General features: G+C 50.1%; 1 protein-coding gene across 1 annotated transcript in view; it reads left to right on the top strand.

The window, feature by feature from the left end:
- Window positions 1-561: 561 nt before the first annotated feature.
- Window positions 562-19751, top strand: part of CACNG2 (calcium voltage-gated channel auxiliary subunit gamma 2) — a gene marked incomplete at both ends in the record, with an annotated part of 108607 nt that continues 89417 nt past the window's right edge. The window contains one exon of the mRNA XM_080811782.1: window positions 562-772. Within this exon, the coding sequence (XP_080667908.1) occupies window positions 562-772 (211 nt within the window). The remainder of the gene's footprint in view (window positions 773-19751) is intronic.

A 19751-nucleotide genomic window follows, 5' to 3' on the forward strand; every position in this document is an offset into this window, starting at 1 on the left:
GCGCCCGAGACCCCCCCAAGGAAGAGAACTGGCGAAGCAAAGGATTTTCATGGCGCAGGCCGCAGAGCCGAGCACGAAGACCGAAGGTTGCCTCCCGGCTTTTACAATCTCTAACTGTCTAGGTCCCGACCATGAGAGATTGTGTTGAGAATGCGGCTGTTCCCTGGTTCACTGTGGAAGCCATCTCCAAATTAGCTATCACATATGGAAACTGGAGACCAGAATTTTAGGAAAAGAGATTAAGGCATCTCACTTGGGGGGGTGGGGGGTGTCTTTTTATTTTTTTCTTTTTTTAAAAAAAAATACTGCAACTGGAACAGTTTCTGATCTCAAAAGGCAAGCCTCTCTTCCCGTGTGATCTTTATAATTTACACTCTTTTCCGTGAGCTTTCTTACCTCCCTCTTTTTATATCTCTCCATAGTCTCTATTCACACATATATCCATTATATTAGTAGTGGAATTATTTTTATTTATTTATTTTTTTTGCTTTAGTACTTGTACCCTCACACACACTCTCCCGAGAACCAGAAGTCGGTTGGGTGTTTATATAATGAAGAATTATGGGGCTGTTTGATCGAGGTGTTCAAATGCTTTTAACCACCGTTGGTGCTTTCGCTGCCTTCAGTCTGATGACCATAGCTGTGGGAACCGACTATTGGCTCTACTCCAGAGGGGTTTGCAAGACCAAAAGTGTCAGTGAGAATGAAACCAGCAAAAAGAACGAGGAAGTTATGACCCATTCTGGATTATGGAGAACCTGCTGCCTAGAAGGTATTTGATTTCCCATCTCCTCCCCCTCTCCACCTCACCCCTCCCCTTCTCACTCCCCCTCCCCACCCTCCTCCAAATAAGTCCCCTTTACATTCCACCATTTTCTTACTTCACTCCTTCCACCACAGATCAAGGTTGGCTGGGTTAGTTTCAGAGGAAAGAAAATCAATAAGCAAAAACCATACTCAAATCTCAAACCTCCACCACCCCCTTCCCTTCAACCTCTTCATTGGAATAATCTGTGATATGATGAAAACAATCAGAGATTGTCTTTAAAAGTCGAATGAGCTCTGCCTGCTTTGGAATCATTAGGATTTGCCATTTGGTGTAGCATTGCCATTTACAAGGGGGGGAAATAATTGCTTCTCTCAACACTGCTCCTCTTTTCGTAATGAAGAATTTGAAAATGCTCTTCCTTTCCCCCTCCTCTACCCCTTACTCCCCAAAAGTCCCAGACACATCATCATCTGCAAAATCTCCTTTAAAAAAAAAAAAAAAAGAATCTGTTGTTTCTAAGAATCCTTATTTGGTAAATCCTAATTATTCCAGGATCTCAAGCTGAGTTCAAGAGCATTTCGTAATGTCTGTGAGCCACACGTATCTTTCGGGGCGACTGACTGCGTGTGTGTATGTGTGTGTTTTAACGTTTACAAAGTCTAAAAATACATACGTCTCTCGCAGGAAACAAGCCCAAGTTCTAATAAACAGCAATTCACTTGAGGGTTCGGCTGAGAACCAATTCACTTGCACGCAGAGTGACATGTCTGTTATCCAGAAGGTACAGCAGCATTGCAGCCAGCTTGAGCATCAGACATTGTGCAGGGAGGCCAGGAGCGAGGCGAGGGCTTGGGGAGCTTGAGAGGGGGAAGGGGGGGGCAGTGGACCGGGGGTATCAGCTGTTTGCCTTAATCTTGCAGGGTCACTGAGACGTGTGTGTCTGTGCATGTGCTGTGGGCCAAGGGGTCCCCGCGGCGTAAAGCCTGGGAGCTCAGGGTACAGATGAAGGCATGTGTTTCTGAGATACATTAACAAGCACAGAAAAAAAAAGAAAAGAAAAAAAACTCCTGCAGGTCATACAACCTGCATTTAGCAACAGACTTGAATATGAGGGACTGCATTCGAACGGCTATGTATATATATATATCCGTATCTGTATGTACAAGCTACAGCTTACCCATAGAAGGACGTGAACAGAGAGCTACATGTTTGTGTGGAGAGAAAGGCTTATGTGCTTTGCTTCTGACATGAACCAGTGCCGGAGGCTGTTTGAGGCAGCGCTGGGAAGCGGGGACTGCAGGATTGTTTGTTAAGCTCAACATGGGATAGCGATGCAGGCACTCGAAGCCAGGAGATGGGGGAGAAGAGAGGGAAACGGATTGGAGAGGGAGAAACTGATGTGGCCCCAGGGTCTAACCCAAACTGTGCAAAAGCCGCTCTTTGGGAAATGGTTATGTCTGGGAAAGAGGACCGTTTCGTGCCCCCCTTCCCACATTCTTGGTGCAAACGGTTGAGTGATGGCTGAACATGTTTTGAATAGCTAAGTGACTTCATGGAGCGATGGTCTATTTGACGCATACTGCATTTTGTGCCTTTTCTCAATCCAAACCGCTGCCTTGAACATAGTCTGCAGAGGAGCTGTCTGCTGAGTGCTCTGTGCTCTTCCCCAGCCAGAGAATCAATATCAGGAAATTAATAGGGACTGTTTTAAACACACCCGTCCTTAAAAAATGAAAAGGCTTTCAAGCAGCTTGTCATTAGCAGTGGAAAGGCTTCCATTTAATTAAACATTTATGGCAGACTTCTCTTCCCAAAGAGAAGAAAACCAAAGTGAATGAGAGTTGCTTTAGGGAAATGATCGTAGTAGCAATTTGCCTTCCTTGGATTTTAGTTAGATGGATGGAGATAGGCAGCCAAGAAATTACAGGAAAGACGGAACATTATTTCAGGAGAAATATACTCAGAAATTGGTAAGTTGGCATAAATATACTTTGTTATCAGGGTTTTACTTGCAAATTCTTCAGACGGTGTTCTCTGAAACAGTTTATAATTCCCAGAAGGCAAGAGGACTAGAGGTGGCTTTGGATCACTTGTGTATTAAAAAGCTGAAGTATTTTCTTTTAAATTCCATCTGTTTGGTGCCTACGTCCCCAAATTTGCTGCCCATCCCCTTTAACTTTCTCTCCACGCTGCACCTCCTGCCACCCTCCACCCCCACCTCTCCCCACCCTGAACCATCCTTAAAAGGGTTAGCATTACAACACTTTCCCAAGGGCTGTGTGATGCTCAGCAGGAACTGTGGGTTTGGCCCCTCTCCCAGGTCTGGGGCTTCCAGGCAGTGAGGGCAGGGCTGGGCCAAGCTCCCTTCAGGACTCTATTCCCTTTCCACTTGTAGCCAAGGCCCAGGCAGGAAGGGTGGGTGCTTGGAGGCCCCCGTTCAACGTGGCCTTCCATTTCCAAAGCATCTGTCCCTGTGGGGCTCTGTGGGTTGGGACTGCCTTAGGAAGTTGGGCTTTGGCCCCTTAGGAAGTGGTTTAAAGATTTTAAGCCACTTATTTTCACAGACCTCGCTGATTTCCAAAGACTGTTAAGAGCACTTATTTCTGAAGATTGGCATAGACGGTTCTCTTGGGGTGTTCCTCTCCTTGCTTTCTGGAGCATTCAAATAGGGTCGGCCTTTACGGAGATCATGTTGTCAATGTTTCACCCGTCCCCCAATCTATGTTTTTTTGTGTGAGAAATTGGACTCTCAAAAAAGATTCCCCCATCACCTCTTGACTGTGTTTCCTGCCCGCACCCCCCAAAAAAGTTGTGAACAGACCTCAAATCGCCCCAAGATGCTGATAACTCCAGATGAAAAACAACCCTGTCTGCTTCTGGTCTCTTCCGCTTCCTGGTTTTCACTCGGGCTTTTTGTCGCCTGAGATGTGTTTCCTCCCATTCACTTCTTGATGAAAATAAAAATCAGGAAATAGTTCCCTGCCTCTGTTGCTCCTTCTGAAGTGAATCAGTCTGCTGAAGAATGAGGAGGGTCGGGATCACCTGTTCGTGGTCGACACCCAGCAGGAGAGGAGAGGAACCAAGAAGCTGCAAGCTTTATTATGTTTTCCTCTGCATAGTGAACAGCAGCGTCTCTGTGTGTGGACTTGAGCTCTCTAGCAGACTGCGAGTCCTTAGTGGGACTGACGGTGTGGGACGGGCTGCGTGAAGACACAGGTAGGTAGAGCCCGATAGGAGAAGTCCTTGAACTTTTCAGGAAAGCTGTGCTAAGTGCCTCCGAATGGAGAGATGAGTTAGCCCTTTCAGGGAACCATTCGATAAAATCCACAACAGGACCCGAAAACATCATTTCTGAGCGAGGCATCTCTGGGCCGTGCTGTGGCTTGCTGCTCAGGATATTAACCTCTGTTGCCACCTAAAGGAATCATCGTCTCCAGGGACAGCAAGAAATTCACTCTGTGTTTGTTCTCTCCTTCGCCTCCCTCCCCTCTGTCCTGGCTCCACGTCTCCCCCAGAGGATTTCCAGCCCTGCAGAGGAGGAGCCAACGGCAGCACAACGTGGTCTATAGCAGAAACCGCCCTCCCTCTCTCGCCCCTTTCCTTGCCGTGAGGCAGCGCGCAGAAATCTTCCTCTCTGTCTCCACTGTTCCATTCTCTCTGTTGGATTTCCGAGCTCCTCTTTCATCCACGGCTTCTCCTGTCTTGGCTTCCGCGTGCTGCCCGCTCACCGTCGCTACCTCCCCACTCCCTTTGAGCAAGAAGTGTCTCCATCCTCTTGAACTGTCTTTGCCAAGTTGAGAGTTGCATACCCTTTGCTTGGCCTGCGGGGTGGCGAGTGCTCCACGCTGGGTCCGGCCCTGGCTCTCTGGTTCTCCAGAAGGAAAACATCCATCTTTTATTTTAGGGATGACAACAGCTTCCCAGATCATCTTGCCTTTTAAGTGTGGAGGTGCTGAGTATGGAAGTTCCTAATGGGCCATCGCTTGATGCAAATATCACTCGAGAATCCCCAAGATAATCTGATTCTTTGTAGGCACTTTGCACACAATAGGTGCATAAAAATATTTATCAAGGGATGGATTTTGAAATTCTTCAAATTATTTAGGTGAATTCAAACATCATAAGGACATGTGACAAGCAAGTGATCAAGAGAGGGACAAGGGGTGAGGAAGTCAGGATGGCTGGTTTGTTCCTCCTGGTGCTTCTTTTCTAAAAGAATAATAACGAGTCACAAGATTCATTAATTCAGTTCAGAAGGAGTCCGTCATTAGGGTTGTGCAGCTCCTAATTGGCTAGTGGAAAATTATCAGCAGACTCTGCAAGCAAGGAAAAAATAACCGATTGATTTTCTCCCCTTTTCTGCTTTGAAAGTACACCAAAGTCCAGTTGGATTGTAATAGTCACCAGAATAGACACTTGGGGTAGAGAGCAGCCATTATGGACCATCCCCATTTCGGTACTCCAGAACCTTCTATTCTCTAGCAGACCTCCCCCACCCAGCACCCAGGACCCTGAGAATAGTCCCTAAGGTCTTAGGTTCTGACCAGCAGTTTTCCAAAGAGCCAAGCCCCACATTCCTAAGCATCCTCACCTGGGAAGGCAAACTTGAACCCTTTACTGTGGAACAAACTCTGTGAGTCCTTGCCCACTCACACTGCCCTTCCCACCGCCGCCAGCCCCCACCCACAGCCGCCCTTTACAGCTGAGAAGAACTAGGCACACAGAAGTGACATCACATACCAGGGCCACATGGGCAGAGCCATTCAGAACTTGAATCCAAGCCCCTTGTTTCCACCCTGCGAGCCTTCAGAGGGCTCTACGCACATACCCTGGCCTACTGTGGCCTTGTGCTCATAGTCACTGTTAGCCCTGGATTTTATTCTGTGTCCCATTAAGTGTGCCCCATCGAGGGCCCAGCCTGAGCTTGCCAGGAAATCTGGGTTCTGACACGCCTGACTCTCCAAACGCCACTCACTCCAGCTGCCGTGTGCCTTGCGGAGTGACCATTCTGCCGTAACCCCCCTCATTCCTGCGAGGCCGAGGGAATGCGACACTGAACCTCAGGCCAGACCCACCAAGCGCCTCTTTGGGTTTTGCCCTTTCATTTTCGGAGGTGTCCTCAATGTAAACTATCCATTGGTTTTATGTTTGCAAACATTTTTCAGGAAACAGCAAATTTCAGTCCCCTGGAAGTCATGGAAGTCTTCAGAGGAAGCTTCATGGCGTGTGGGGTACTTGAAAGAATTTCGCAGCCGCACGGGCCTGGGTTCATTCCAAGCACTGCAGCCTGGGAGATCCCGGGCAGGCTCTTTCTCTTCTCCAAGCCTGTTTCCTTCTCCGAAATAGCGTTCTCACGGGGTGGTTTCTCTGACGGACTTGCCTGCGGTTGCAATCAAGCACCCCAACCTGCACCCCTCCTACAGCCCTCCTGACTCTGTCTTCTTCTTTACAGAGTACTTACCACCTTCTAGCATAGTACCTAGTCTCCTCGTGATATTTGGTGTCTGTCTCCACCCCCGGACTGTGCGCTCCAGGAGGGCAGGGACTGGGATCTGTTTTTGCTCGTTGCTGTAACCATGGCAACTGGGACGTTGCAAGCCACCAACCCGCCTTTGTCCAGGGCAGGAAACGTAGGACAGGTGGGGATTCAGCAATGGCGGTCCCTTCACACCGTCACAGGGCTGTTTTTTCAGTGATACACAGTGATCGGTGGTGGCAAAAGCATCCTTTTTTTTTTTTTTTTTTTTTACATTCCAGAAAATAGTGAACTTGACACAGAGGAGGGGAGGCGGTGGGGGGGGGGTGGTTAGGGCAGGGAAGAGAGAGAGAGCAAGAGAGAGAGGGAGGGTGGTGTTCAACACACAAAGGATAAGAATAAGGAAAGATAACAAAAAGGAAAGTGGAGAAAAAATAAATGCCTGAGAAGGAAGTGCTGGGGGGATGAGCGTCCTCTAAATAGATCCTGGCCACGCTTTCCTGCCTCCACATCACTCACGGTCCCTGGCACGGGGATGCTCGGGGACAGCTTCCCCTGAGTGTTCGCTTTCAGGTCGGCGGGGAGGAGAAGATCCCGGACGAATAATGCAAAAGATTTTTAACCTGTTCAAAATTCGATGGTTCCGTTTAGCCTCAAATATAAGTAGTTTGGCCACAAGACCTGTATTCAAATGATAATACGCATTTTCAGCTTCTCGGTCAGTTTACAGGTACGGATCAGGCCATTCCTTTGCTCATTTATTTATTAAATCTTGGATGAAGTTCTGCAAAATGCCAGGTGGAAATCAGGATGGGAAGTGGCTCCTTTCGGGGTCACTGCCCTCAGTCCTTACAGCCTACTGGGAGAGATAGGCCCTAATTCAAAGAATAGACATACACACATACATGTAAATTACAACCATGATAAGTGCTCTCATGGGACTGCGAGTTCATAATATCAAGATTATATCTAATCAGAGAAGACTTCCTGGAGGAGGGGACATGAGAATGAATATTTGAAGGAGTAGGAGTTAATTGGGTAAAGAGAGGAAGAAAGACCATTCCAGGTCAGAGGGCAGTGAGTGCAGAGATCAGTGAGGAAGAGGAAGACAGGGCCTGAGTGAAGGCTGGTGTCTGGAGAACAGAACTGGGGGGGTATAGGGTGGGGGGACGGTGCTGGATGGTGTGGGGACGGGGGTGCAGAAGTAGTTAAGTCCCAAAGGGTGTTAGTCTTGTTTAAAGGTTTTGCTCTTTGACTTCTGGCTTCTTGCTTATAAGCTGTGTGACCCTGGATTAGTTAATCCCATCTCTGTGCCTCCTTTGTGCCATCCGTTTAGTGGAGACGACAGTGACCACCCTTTGGGTCGTTGTGAGGATTCAAGCCCCACTCCCCGCTCTTCTTGTCATGCTCCTCCCACTTCCATCCCAATCTAATCATGCTGGTCTCTCTGGCCTCCCAACTTCCCCTGACAGTACAGAGAAGGGAGGGAATAGATCGACTCAACTCCCATCCAACAAAATTCAAAATCAGCTCAGTGGAAGGGTTGACGGCAGATGCCAGCCCTGAGCTAACATGGGAAGGCAGTGGGGAGCAGGCGCCCACCGGCCTGAGAACCGTCCAGGCCAGTCCCCACCGGGGATACCGAAAAACAGGCACCTCAGTCCATACCAGACATTTGAGGTAGCCTGTTGCCACCTCCACTCCCCCTCCCACAAATTCAGAGAGATTCCTGGCGTCTCTCCCAATCGGTTAGGATCATCAAGGATTCGAGCTGGAATTTGAATGAGGCTCAATTATATCCAGCAGACTTTTTGAAAATAGGAATGAGAGAGGAGAGATGCTCATCCCCGATGCAAAGGAATGCATGTCAACCATTGTGAGATCATCGGTGAGCTGCGTGGGTCTCACGGTATCCTAGTCCTCTCTCCCGGGTACGAGAGGGCCTTCTTCTCCCACTTCCGTTCTCCCCTTGGTTCTAAGGCACGATCAGTTATAAAGTGAACTATCTACTGGAACAGCTTTTGGCAGAGGGGAGAACGAAGTTAACGGACACATCGGTTGTAAAACACACTCGAGGCTCAGAAACCCTGGAACCTAAAATATGTGCCTTAGAAGCAAAGGAAGATGGTAAGCTATCTTGCTGGCAGAGGGAAATGCAGGCAGGGTGCTGAGAGAGCCCGAGGGATTTCGCCAGCACACAGCTGGCGCCTGTCCCGTGACTCAGGGAGCAGCAGAGGACAGAAGAATGTGGGCCCACCAGCACCTTTCTTGACAAGGTATAGGGTGATAGTGGATCTCTGTCCAACAGCCGTTCCCTGAGCACTAGCAGGTACTGTGCGAGGGTCTAGGACGGAGTCAAAGGCTCCGTCCCTGCCCTCGGGCAAGAGGGACTTCTCATCGGGCACAGGAGACACACCAGTGAGCAGAAGACGACGACAGCAGAGCACGAAACATGAGCACAGGGGGTTCTGGGAGCACAGAGACTAGGGGGATAGTGGATGCCGCGGGACACCGGGTCCTGAAGGATGCATAGGGGTGAGCAAGGTAGGGAGAGGAAGAGCACCTCAGACTGAAGGAAGGGCCGAAACAGATGCCCAAGCCGCCATGCCGAGGGTCCCGCGCTGCTGGAAGAGAGAAGGCAGGGAGGAGTGAGCATGGGAGGCTGTGCGGATGTGCTCCCAAAGGAACAGAAATGGCTCACCAGACATGGGAGAGAAGGAGGCCCAGTAAGGCGCAAGCAAGGGCAGCCAGTGGCTTTGCCCATCAGCGAGCCCACTGAATGTGGAGGCTGTCTCGGAGGGCATCCGGGCTTGGCCGGAGCTGGTGAGCTTTACTGGGAAGGGGTGAGGCTCAACGTGCAGGTGGTTGCAGTGAGCAGGCGACTCCCACAGAGCTGGTTGTAGTAAACAGAGGGAAGATAGAAGATTATAAGGGATGCACAAAACACGTGCATCGAGGTCCTCCCTTCTCTTCTGACGTCCCGGGGTAACGCCCCACTCCCGCCCTCGCCGCCTGCCGTGGTTGCAAAGATGCAGGAAATCTCTGCTCAGATGTCACCTTCTCGAGGAGACTTCCTGACCACCCTATTCTAAAGAAGCCCCCAGTCCTGCTACCCTCTTTCCGTTCCCTCTTCAACCTTTAACATTGACTTTTCCCTTCCTAACATTTACTTGTCTGTGATCTGTGCCCCTCTCTAAGACTGTATGCTCCATGAAGGTGGGCCCCATGTCTGCCTTGGCCCAGAGAGAGAGAGAGAGAGAGAGAGAGAGAGTGCTAAGGAGCCCCACGTTGGATGAATGACTAAAGAAACAGCTCCCGCCCTCAAGGAGCTCCCATCGAGGGAGGGGACAGACAGGCTCCCACAAAAACTCCCAGCACGCTCTTGACCAGTCTTTTCTCCTAGGCTTGGCTGGAACCACACAGTGAAAGACACGAGAATAGGCAGGTGTTCCCACTTGCACCCTGCACCCTGGGAGGCTCTCTGGGGCGGGGCGAGGGGTGCCTCCTGGCCACAGCTTTGGCATAAAGCCTCAGGAAGCTGATAAGCCGCCCAGCGCCAGCTCCCTCCCGGGAAGCAGTCACCTTTTCTTGCGATCTAAATCCTTGTCCATTATCACCTGGCCCAGAGGCACTGACTTAGCAGCGCTGGGTCTGCTCTGAGGAGCCAACGGTCTTTATTCCCTCTTCCCTGAACTTCCTTGACCTTGGGTAGTCTTCCAGCTGCTAACAAGAATGCTGAGGATTAGGTGTGCGATCCCAGGTGCATGGCTGCTGCGGTCTTGGGCAGGGAATCAGCACCTTGCTTTGCTACACCAGCGACAGGCCGTTTAAGCCCCCAGCGCCAGCTTCTCTCTGGCCTGGCTATGGGGCAGAATTCACTAGTGACTGGCTGCTGCTGACCCCGAAAACCTTTATTCCAGTCTCGCCCCATTGTTCCCCTCTCTTGCTTTCTCTGCATAAAGGATCATGCATTCTTTTCTGTCACTTCCCTCCCCGCACCTCTGATCCTTCATCCTCCTTGAATTGATCCTAAGGTTGGAAACCCTTCTCCCCAGTTTTCCTCCGATATCTTTTGCGAAGAAGGCAACCCTGGCATCACTTCGAAATTCACCGTAACTCTCATAGTAACAGCTAATCACTCACTGAGTTCTTCCTGGTGCTAAGCACTATTTAGATGCTTTTCAGAGGTTAGCTCTTATTTAACCTTTACGATTCTGAAGGTATGTGCAGCGATGCCCATTACCTCCATCTTAAGAGGCTCAGAGAAGTTAAGTAACTCAGCCAAGGTCACACAGCAGAGCTGGTAGGGCTGGGATCCCAGCCCAAGCCTGTCCATCCCCAAAACTTGTGCACAGACTTCTGTTATGCTAAGTGTATTTACAATTTTCCCCTAGCCCCCAGATATATAGATAAATTTCTCGGAGAAGTTGAAGGCAAGACCAAGCAGAAATTGTCATGTGCACTCCGTGCATGATGAAGTCTTTGAAGCCGTGATGCTTCAGTCGGATAGGCTCCTTACCCAGGGCAGACTGGGGACAAGGGGAGGGGCTGCGAGTTTTTCCTTATTGCTTTGAAAACAGAAGAATGCCTCAAAATGCATAGACATCCCTTTTTCTGTAATCTGCGGATATATACACCCTCTCCCCAACCCTCTGCCCAGAGGGCCTGTGCCCAACCACATTCTGCTTGTCTCCAGGATTTGGCTAAATTGCCACTTCCCCAAAACCTCAGCTGCCCCCCACGTAGGTGACATCCCTTCCCTCTTTCCTTCCACAGCATCCACACATGCCTCTAACACATTGTCCATCTTCCCATTGCTTATTTCCGGCTCTGTCTCCACTTCTAGACCACAAGTTCCCTTAGCCACTTTATCAACAAAATTCACTTGGTTTCTACGTGCCAAGTACCACTTAGGCTCCGGTTTAAAAAAAGTGAGAAGATGTAGCCCGACCCTCCAGGAGCTTTTGCTTTAGTGGGGGTTGTAGGGACACAAGCAAGCACACTCGGGGTGGGGACCTTGCTCCAGGAAGAGGTGTGAGAGAGCATGGAGTGTTCAAGGGACCACACAAGGTTTCTGGTATTGCTCAGAGGGGTGGGAGGGGAAGGTATTAGTACCAAGGGACAAAACTGGACAGAGCCCACATCGTGGAGGGATGGCTACGCTGTACGAAGAGACCAGAGAGGAAATTGTCAAGAAGGGAATGACTCTGTCAAACTCGTAGCTTGGGAGGATGGTTCGGGAAGTAGGGATGGGAAGAGGAGGACAGAGAAGGGACTCCAGGAAGGAGGGGTGTGCAGTCTGGCAAGTGATGAAGCAGCCGACCCAGGGCAGAGGGCTGACCCCAGAGGATCCACAGGACCTGGGGACTGTTGTTGAGTAAGATGTGACCGTGAGTGACCTTGTCCGAGATGGGGCAAAGAAGAGAAACTTGCAGGGAGAAGTTGGGACCTTTCGTCTTGGATAGAGGAACTCCATACCTATGTCCCCGGGCCTTGCCCAGGGCCAGGCATGTAGTCAGAGCTCGGTGAGTGTTGTGTTGAATGAATGAATGAAGAAAAAGACATAGGACGTAGCTTTGCATCCCAAGATCGGGATACATATTAATGTCAGATTTTCTCCAGCACCATCATAATCAAAGGATATTCCAGGCAGTCCTGGGTTCAAATCCTGACCCTGTCCCTTACCAGCTAGGTGACCTTGGGCAAGGAATGTCAGCTCACTGACTTGATTTCCTCAAGGATAAATGGGGAAAGTTGTATCTCACTCCTGAGCTGGCTATGACATTTTTAGTAAGATGTTCCGTGTCAAGTGTTTAGCAACAGGCTAGCTCAGAGTGCGTGCTGACTGAATCCCAAGGGCGTGCTTATCCATCGGGGGCTTGTTACGGATCACACCTCCTGACCTAGCCAGGGGTTGCAAACGGTGACCTGCGCGTGAGTTGGGTGTAGCCCTCAAATCTTCCACAAATGAAGAACTTTCCTACAAAAATCCCTATTTTCAGCTTCTCTTGAGAAAAACAATCTGGTTTTTGTAAGCGCGGGCCCCTTTTCCTGTCTGGCCACAATTGGCAGGGGCGCGGCAGGCAGCAGCTGTCCCTCCAAGTGTGGCAGGGGCTCTGCGGTTCCCCCCAAAGTCCCCTCGGCTCCCAAGCGTCTTCCCTGGCTGCCCGCCTCGAATGCCCAGCTCGTCTGATGCCAATGGCAATTTGTAGGCGGAGTCTTTGTCTTCTGATGGCCCCCAGTGCTGGAAATGTAAGTCAACCAAGAGCGGCCCAGGCAGGGCAGAGCCACTAACGGAATGAGGGAAGCTGTGCCTCTGGAAACAAACGCGCACACGGGGAACCAATGTCCCCTGGCAGCGGCTGCTGACGAGATTGATTAGGGGGAGGGGGAAGCCAGCCTCACCGGCCCCCTTTCACAAAGCATCTCTACAGTAACTTGCTGCTTGTAAACAGAGGCTCTCACCCATTTTATGCCACCCCCATAGCTTCTCGCTCAGAGGTTGACATTTTCTGACCTTGACCCCGGTTCGGGGAAGCGCACCCTGTCGTGCAGACCACGTGGTGAGCTTTATTCAATAACTAAATGGCAGGCTCCGGGGAGACAGCCCACACTGTCGCCCCGGCTGAGGAGAGAGGGCGGGGGTGTTGCTGGAGTGCGGGGAGCACGGGGGATTCTCTGCTTTCTCTGCTTTCCGTCGTGGTTGCTTCAGAGAGAAGAGGGAAATTTCCCGAGTCTTCGGGTTGGGGGTGGGGGCGCCTCCCGCGCCCAGCCATTGCTCTGGATGGATAGGATATGAACGTGAAGCCATACAGTTGGATCCGGGGGATGCTCAAATCTGATCCCAGCTGACACGTGTCGGATGCTTGGTATGCCAGGTTCTGTGCTGATTCGTGGGGTTCGGAAACCAGTCAGCTCCTGGGGAAGGGGTTCTGCCCTGCTCCCTGCTGCTGACATCGCCCATCCTCTTCCCAGCCTTTCCTCCCTACTTCATTGTCTTCATCATGCTTCCCACTCCCTGAATTTGTGTAGAGTGTATATTATTTCTCTCCCAACCAGAATAGAAACCCTGGGGGACCAGGGTCCTTTGTCTGTCCTATTTACTGTCATAGCCCCAGGACTGAGATCAGTGTCTGGCACATAGTAGGTACTTAGTAAATGTTTGTTGGATGACAAAATACATGGCCCTGCTCTGAAAGAGACGGAGGCCTAGCAGAAGAGACAGACCCATATGAGAAGCATTGCCAGGGAGCTCCCACACCGATAAAGGGGTGTGTATGGGCGGGACGAGACAGCAGATCTATCTGGGGAGGTCAGGAAAGGGAGTCTTAGGAAATGCCCTCTGCAATGGGTTTTGGAGCATGAATAGGAGTTTGCCAAGTAGATCTGAAGAGAATGGCCCAAAGAAGGACATGACACTACCTGAGGACGCCCCCATGCGGGTGGGGCCAAGGAGAGAGCAGGGGCCTGTTCGAGAGCAGTATTTTCAAACTGTGATGGAAACACTAAGCCCTGGGGGTCTTACTGACCAGCTGGTGATGATTCGGGGGGGTCCAGGCAGGGGCTGAGATGTTGTTTCTAGCTCCCAGGTGAGGCTGATGTCACAGGTCTGCAGGCCACGCTTTGAAAAACAAGGTTTTGGAGCATGGCCAAAGGACAAGGATCTAAATCCTGCCTGTGCCACCAGCCAACTGGCCTGTTCTTGCTTACCTCTGGAATGAACATAGTGGTCTTCCTCCCAAGCACTGAATAAGTTCGGAACACCTGAGTTTGATAAAGGCATTAGTTCAGTCCCTGGCCCCTCCCGTCAGTATGTTTCCGCTAATGTGATTATCTAGGGTTAAAGGTGGTGCCCACAGGTGTGACAGGAATGGATGGTTTTCCCTGAGAACTGATGGTGTTTGAGGGTCTCCTGTGTGTTGGGCCGTGTCCTAAAGACCACATGCATGTCACCTCGCTTAGGCCACAGAGCACTCTGTGACGTGGGTGTCATGATTTTTATCTTCCCAGTAGGAAACAAAGGGAGCGTATTCACCTCCTATGACTGCTCTAACAAATCACCCCAAACTTAACGACTTAAAATAACACCAACTTATCACCCTTAGAGTTCAGGAGCTCAGGAGTCTGGAATTCATCTCTCTGGTCTGAAATCAAGGTGTCAGTGGGGCTGTGTTCCTTCTGGAGGCTCTGGGGGTGAATCTGTTTCCTGGCCTTTTCCAGCTTCTGGAGATGGCCCTCGTTCTATTGGGGCAGAAGGGCTTCCTCCATCTTCCAAGTTGGCAAGTGCCAGACCCAGTCCTTCTCCTGTTGCATCGCTCTGACTCTTGACTCTTCTGCCTCCCTCCTCCACATTTAAGGACCCTCGTGATTACATCGGGCCTGCCTGGATAATCCAGGATAATCTCCCTCTCTTAAGATCAGCCGATTAGCAACCTTAATTCCCCCTGGCCATGCAGTGGAACATATTCGTGGGTTATAGGAATTGAGATGTGGGCACCTTCAGCAGGCCATTACTCTGCCCAAAACAGGAAATGAGTGTTTAAAGATCCCCTAATGTCACAACCTCAGAATGGTACTCCTGGAGGGTATTTTAGAGCTTATATCAGGAAGGATTAGACTTGACAAGTAACAGAAACATAAAATGAACAGAGGCTTAAATAAGACAAAAGTTTATCCTCTCTTAAGTAAACCAATCTGGAGACATGTAGTACAAGCTTGGTGTACAGGTGGCACAAAGAGGTTAGCAATGCAAGCGCCTACCAGCTCCCTGCTCCACCATCCCTCTGGTGTGGCCTTCAACCTCACAGTCTATAATGGCTGCCAGAGATCCAGCCACTGTCCTCACGTTCCAGGCATCAAGGTGGAGAATGGCACAAAGAGACACAGGCAGAGGGCACCTGTCCCATGGTTCTTAAGGGAGTTTCCTAAGATATCACACAACATTTTTGCTTCGGTCATTGGCCAGAAGTGTCACCTGACCATACATTCCTTCTAAGGAAGTCTAGAAAAGAGCATCTTTATTCCAGGTTGAGGGAAAATATCTACCAGTATATCCAGGGAGCTCATCTAGTCCAGACCTTGTGGCCAAAGAACTTGAGGCCCAGAGAGGGAAGGGACCCCGCCAGTGCCATCAAGCCAGCCGACAACACTCCAGGACCTATACACCCTGCTCCCTCCCGGCGTTTAGTGCAGAGCCTCCAGCACCCAGCAGGGCACTCAGGACATAGTAGGAGCTCAGTAACAGTTGTGGGACTAAAGGACTTTTGGCATCCTGCAACACCAAACAATTCCCCGTGGACCACACTCACACTGCCTCTCTCTGGGCAGGGCTGCCTGTGCTTCTGGATCTCTATCCCATTGCTCCCACCGACGCCTCTGTGCATCCTTGGGTGAGCTCCGGGCTTCTCTACCTGTCCCATGAAGTCACATGGAAGGACAGCAGGATCTGGCCAAAGGGAGCCTTCAGATAGCACTGAGACGCAGAGGGATGGGGACATCTGCTTGGAGACGGGGCTTTATGTCTGGGGGGTGGGGGTGGCCAGAAACTGTCTGGCATTCCGCAGTGACAGTGTTCACGCCAACACGGTGAAGTGGGGGATGGAGACTGATCAAAGCCCGAAGCCAGGCAGCCACCCATCTTCCCACGGGCTGCAAAACCCAATGGTTGAGCGTCTGCTGCCCCTGCAAGTTCAGATGTGCACAAAGACTTTATACTTTCTCAGACTTCTCTGTTTTCAAGCCTCTGTCTCCTCAAGCAGGTAATAAGGCCCTTGAGACAGGGGACTGTCAGATCTGTCTGTGTGCCCCATTGCCCGGTGGGGTGCCTGGTACATGACAGGCACTTGGTCCATTAACATGGGACTGGACGATCAGTCAGAATGAAATAGCCGTGCCAGTGTCTGGCACATAGTAGGCTCTCGGCAAACTGTTCTAAGAAAAGGAGAGATAAAAGGAGGAAAGGAAGGAAAGATGAAAAGACAGATGCAGGAAGGGAGGGATCAATTGGCTTGAGTCTTGGCTCGCCGTGGAAGCAGCGGCTCGGAGAACAGGCTGCTCTCCCGGCCTCCGCCCTGCAATAGCAGAATTCCTTCCCCCAGGACCGAGTTCACAGGAGAACAGAAGAACCTGGCCCGGAAGATCTGTTTCAAAGGGCCTCCCCTCCAGCTTGAGAACACTGTGCCTTTCGGGCTTCCCAGGGGGCCTCGGTGGCCACGGCGCCTGGCACAAGGGTTCCACGGACCTGGCCAGAGGCAGCATAGGTGGGGTGACAGATGCACGCGAGGGAAAGAGTAGTGAAGGGGAGAGGACACCTCCCCACCCCCAGCTCCATGTCTAAGACCAGGAGAGCAGGAGGCGGGACCAAGGAACAAACAGGAAGCAGAAACTCAGCAAAATGAGGTTGGTGCTGCGGGAAGAGCCTGCAAAGGATGGGCAGAGACCGCTGGGAGGGAGGGAAGACAGCCGGGCATGGGGGCCAACCCCTCTCAGAGCAGATGGAGCAGCAGAGCCACAGGGTCCGTGACAGTTGGTCAGAGAGAAGAGGAGCAGCAGCAGAACTCCGAGAAGGGTCTCACCCCAGGCAGGGGCAGACACCCCTTTCCAGCCCCCAAAACACTGCAGGAGGAGAATTCACCCAGACCCAGAGAGTACAGAGAACCACCAGGCAGGGGAGGAATGTTCGTGGACTGAGGGATGAAGCCACAAAGCCTGTGGCCAGGATTTGGGCTAAAATTACAGGCCAGGTGACAGGACCACACACCAGAGCAGCCTGGGACCATAGATTTTCCCTAGAACCCAACCACATCCTGCCCTAGTTTCTTCCCTGATTGATTAAGCAGCACAATCCAACAGAAAGAGCTCTTTCTTTAGGGCATCAGACGGGCGTGAGTTTGAACCCCGACCAGCTCCGCAACCCCGGGGAGGGGGGTTATTCTCTGCCATCTCTCATCTGCCACAGAACATAGGAATTATAATGCGTACCACACAGTGCATTATAAAATTTAAAATAATCTCTATAAAGCACTTGTACACAGAATAGGGGTTCAAAAGATCATCGATGTCGCGAATCGAGATTTCCCAGCCTTCCATCATTTGGGTATCCCCTTCTTTACATTTGCTGTATCCAGGTACCACCTATATTGTTATTAATTGAACAGTTCTCTATAACTGACCCTGTTTTAGCCTCATCCTAAGCAATAATAGCCAAGGAATCACTGGCTTGATGCACTAGTGAAAATTCTAACACACATTAAAAATTCTCCACTTAGATCAGTTGAAATGTTCATCCCTCTACCAACTAAATTCATCCCAGATACCACAACAGCCCATCATTCACTTGGCAAAAGCACCATTCTGACTTATAAACCATCCACCGGTTTTGAAGAAGATGGAGAGACTGGGGTCCCTTCATTGTCATTACTCACTGACTTTCTTCTTTAGTGGCAGGGGGTCACTGGCGTGGAAAGCAAAGAGAAGGTCAGAGGCCAATCCACAGAAATTGCTTGGACTCCAAGAGCCTTTCTGTGGCCTAGGGAACACTCAGCTCTTCATTAAAATGTGACCCATGCTTACATCTCTGGAAGGACAATGGTGTGGACTACAGCCCAAAGAGAGGTCGTGAGCCTATCTCCCTTGCTGACAGATGGGCTTGAGCTGGAGGACTTGCCTCTGTTTTCCCATAGGGTCTTCAGGAACCTGAAGAGGGTCAGGAGATGCCCCCTCGCAAGACCACCTAAGTGAGAGGAATTTGCTCTTTCCTCTGCATCTACTGGAAGTAAAGGGATTTCCTTCTCTACTCTAGAGTCTCTCAAACATTGAGGGATTCGCCCCTAGTGTGAAGAAGTGCTATGAGATCTCTCAATAACAATTATCCCTGGGGGTGAGACCAGCCTTGTAGGAATAGTAATGACCATCTAGCATGACAGTAATGGCAGAAAGGACTTGGACAGTCTGGGACAGTTTCACAATAATGTGGGTTAGGACTCCAGGTGTTGGGTCAGAGCAGAGGAACACAGGTACGTCCTTTTCTACCTTGGATCCTGACTCAACCACTTGGTTTCCAGGCTCATCTGTAGAGCATGCTCTTGAAATTGTAGCTCAGAATGTCACTCCGAACATGTTTTTCCTGGAGATCCAGCACTGTCTTGTTACAGCCTAGACCGCTGAGAAGAGACAGTTATTTCTTAAGCAGTTGAACAAATCAACACATTATTAAAGGTATAAACTAATTGCGGGGTGTTAACGTGGGGGCCTAGAAATAAATCACCCTCTATGCGGCCATGAACGGAGAGGCTGGGAAAGAAAGAAAGGATGCCTCAAAGAAAGAATTGAGAGCAGTGTGCTTTCCCTTTGGAGGGGCCTGAGCTGTCATGAACTAGTTGGCTCTAAGAGCCCCCTTTGGGATGACAGGCGTGGGGGAAGTAAGCGTTCTTGCAATGAAGCTGATGGGATTTTAATAGCCAGACAGATGGCCTGAGAAAAAAGGGAAGATTTTTTTTTCAAATGAGGGAAAACACTTCCATAGCTTTCCTTCAATTAAAACAAAGTGAGAGCCCTCCGTGTCGGGAAGATTTATCACCATTATTAGTATTGTCAGTTTGGAGGTCTTTTTTTTAATAATTGCATGATTAAGCATCAATAATAAAGTAGGGTAGTATTTTACAACAAATTAGAGGGTGTAGATGTCCACTGACTTTCAATGCAATTATTATCACTTTGGCCTCATTTGATTTCACAATAACGATCCCAAATAATTGTGTTGTTGCTCTTCTTATTTATACAATCAAACATTTATTGCTTATCGGATTTTTTAGTGGCCATCCTCCTAGCAACTGCAGGTTCCACACAAGCCACCGGTGAGCAGCCAGCATCTTGTACCACAAAGCCTAGTAAGAGGAGGAAATGCAAAAAAAAGGAGGCATTCCAAAAGAAAGAGAGGCTAGAGAGGGAAGGAAGAGAAGAAAACATCTGCTGAGCAACCCTCCTAGGTGCTGAGGGCTTTCATTGTATCCTCAGAACCACACATAGCATCTGTCTTAGGGTCTCGTGTAGCAGGGAGGAGACTAAGGAGCTAAGAGAATAAGTAATTCATCCAAAGTGGCACAGCTAACAGGTGCAGAGGTGGGAGCCAGTTTCAGGGCTCCCTCTTCACCCTCTTCAGTCCAGCAAGGTGCTTCCCACCCTGTAACTCCTTCTCCAGGTATTACCATACTGTGAGAACCATCCCTGTCCATGAAAATGGGCTATCCAGAGGTTAAAGGTAGCAAATCCACAGGGGAATTCTACCTCCACGTCTGTCTATGTTACACTTCCTTAATTCAATGAACTGATTCTCCTAATGGCTGAACATTGTAAAGATAAGCTGATGGTAGAGGGATTGCTGACCCCCAAGACCATACAGCCCAGGCATCCTTTATCTGTGCCCAAAATGGACACCATAGCAGAGGAGGAAGTGATGTTCCATAGGAAATATACATATACCAAGTACATGCCTACCATGGGCTGGGT

The sequence above is a fragment of the Martes martes genome (genome assembly GCF_963455335.1).
Source record: "Martes martes genome assembly, chromosome: 8".
Taxonomy (NCBI): domain Eukaryota; kingdom Metazoa; phylum Chordata; class Mammalia; order Carnivora; family Mustelidae; genus Martes; species Martes martes.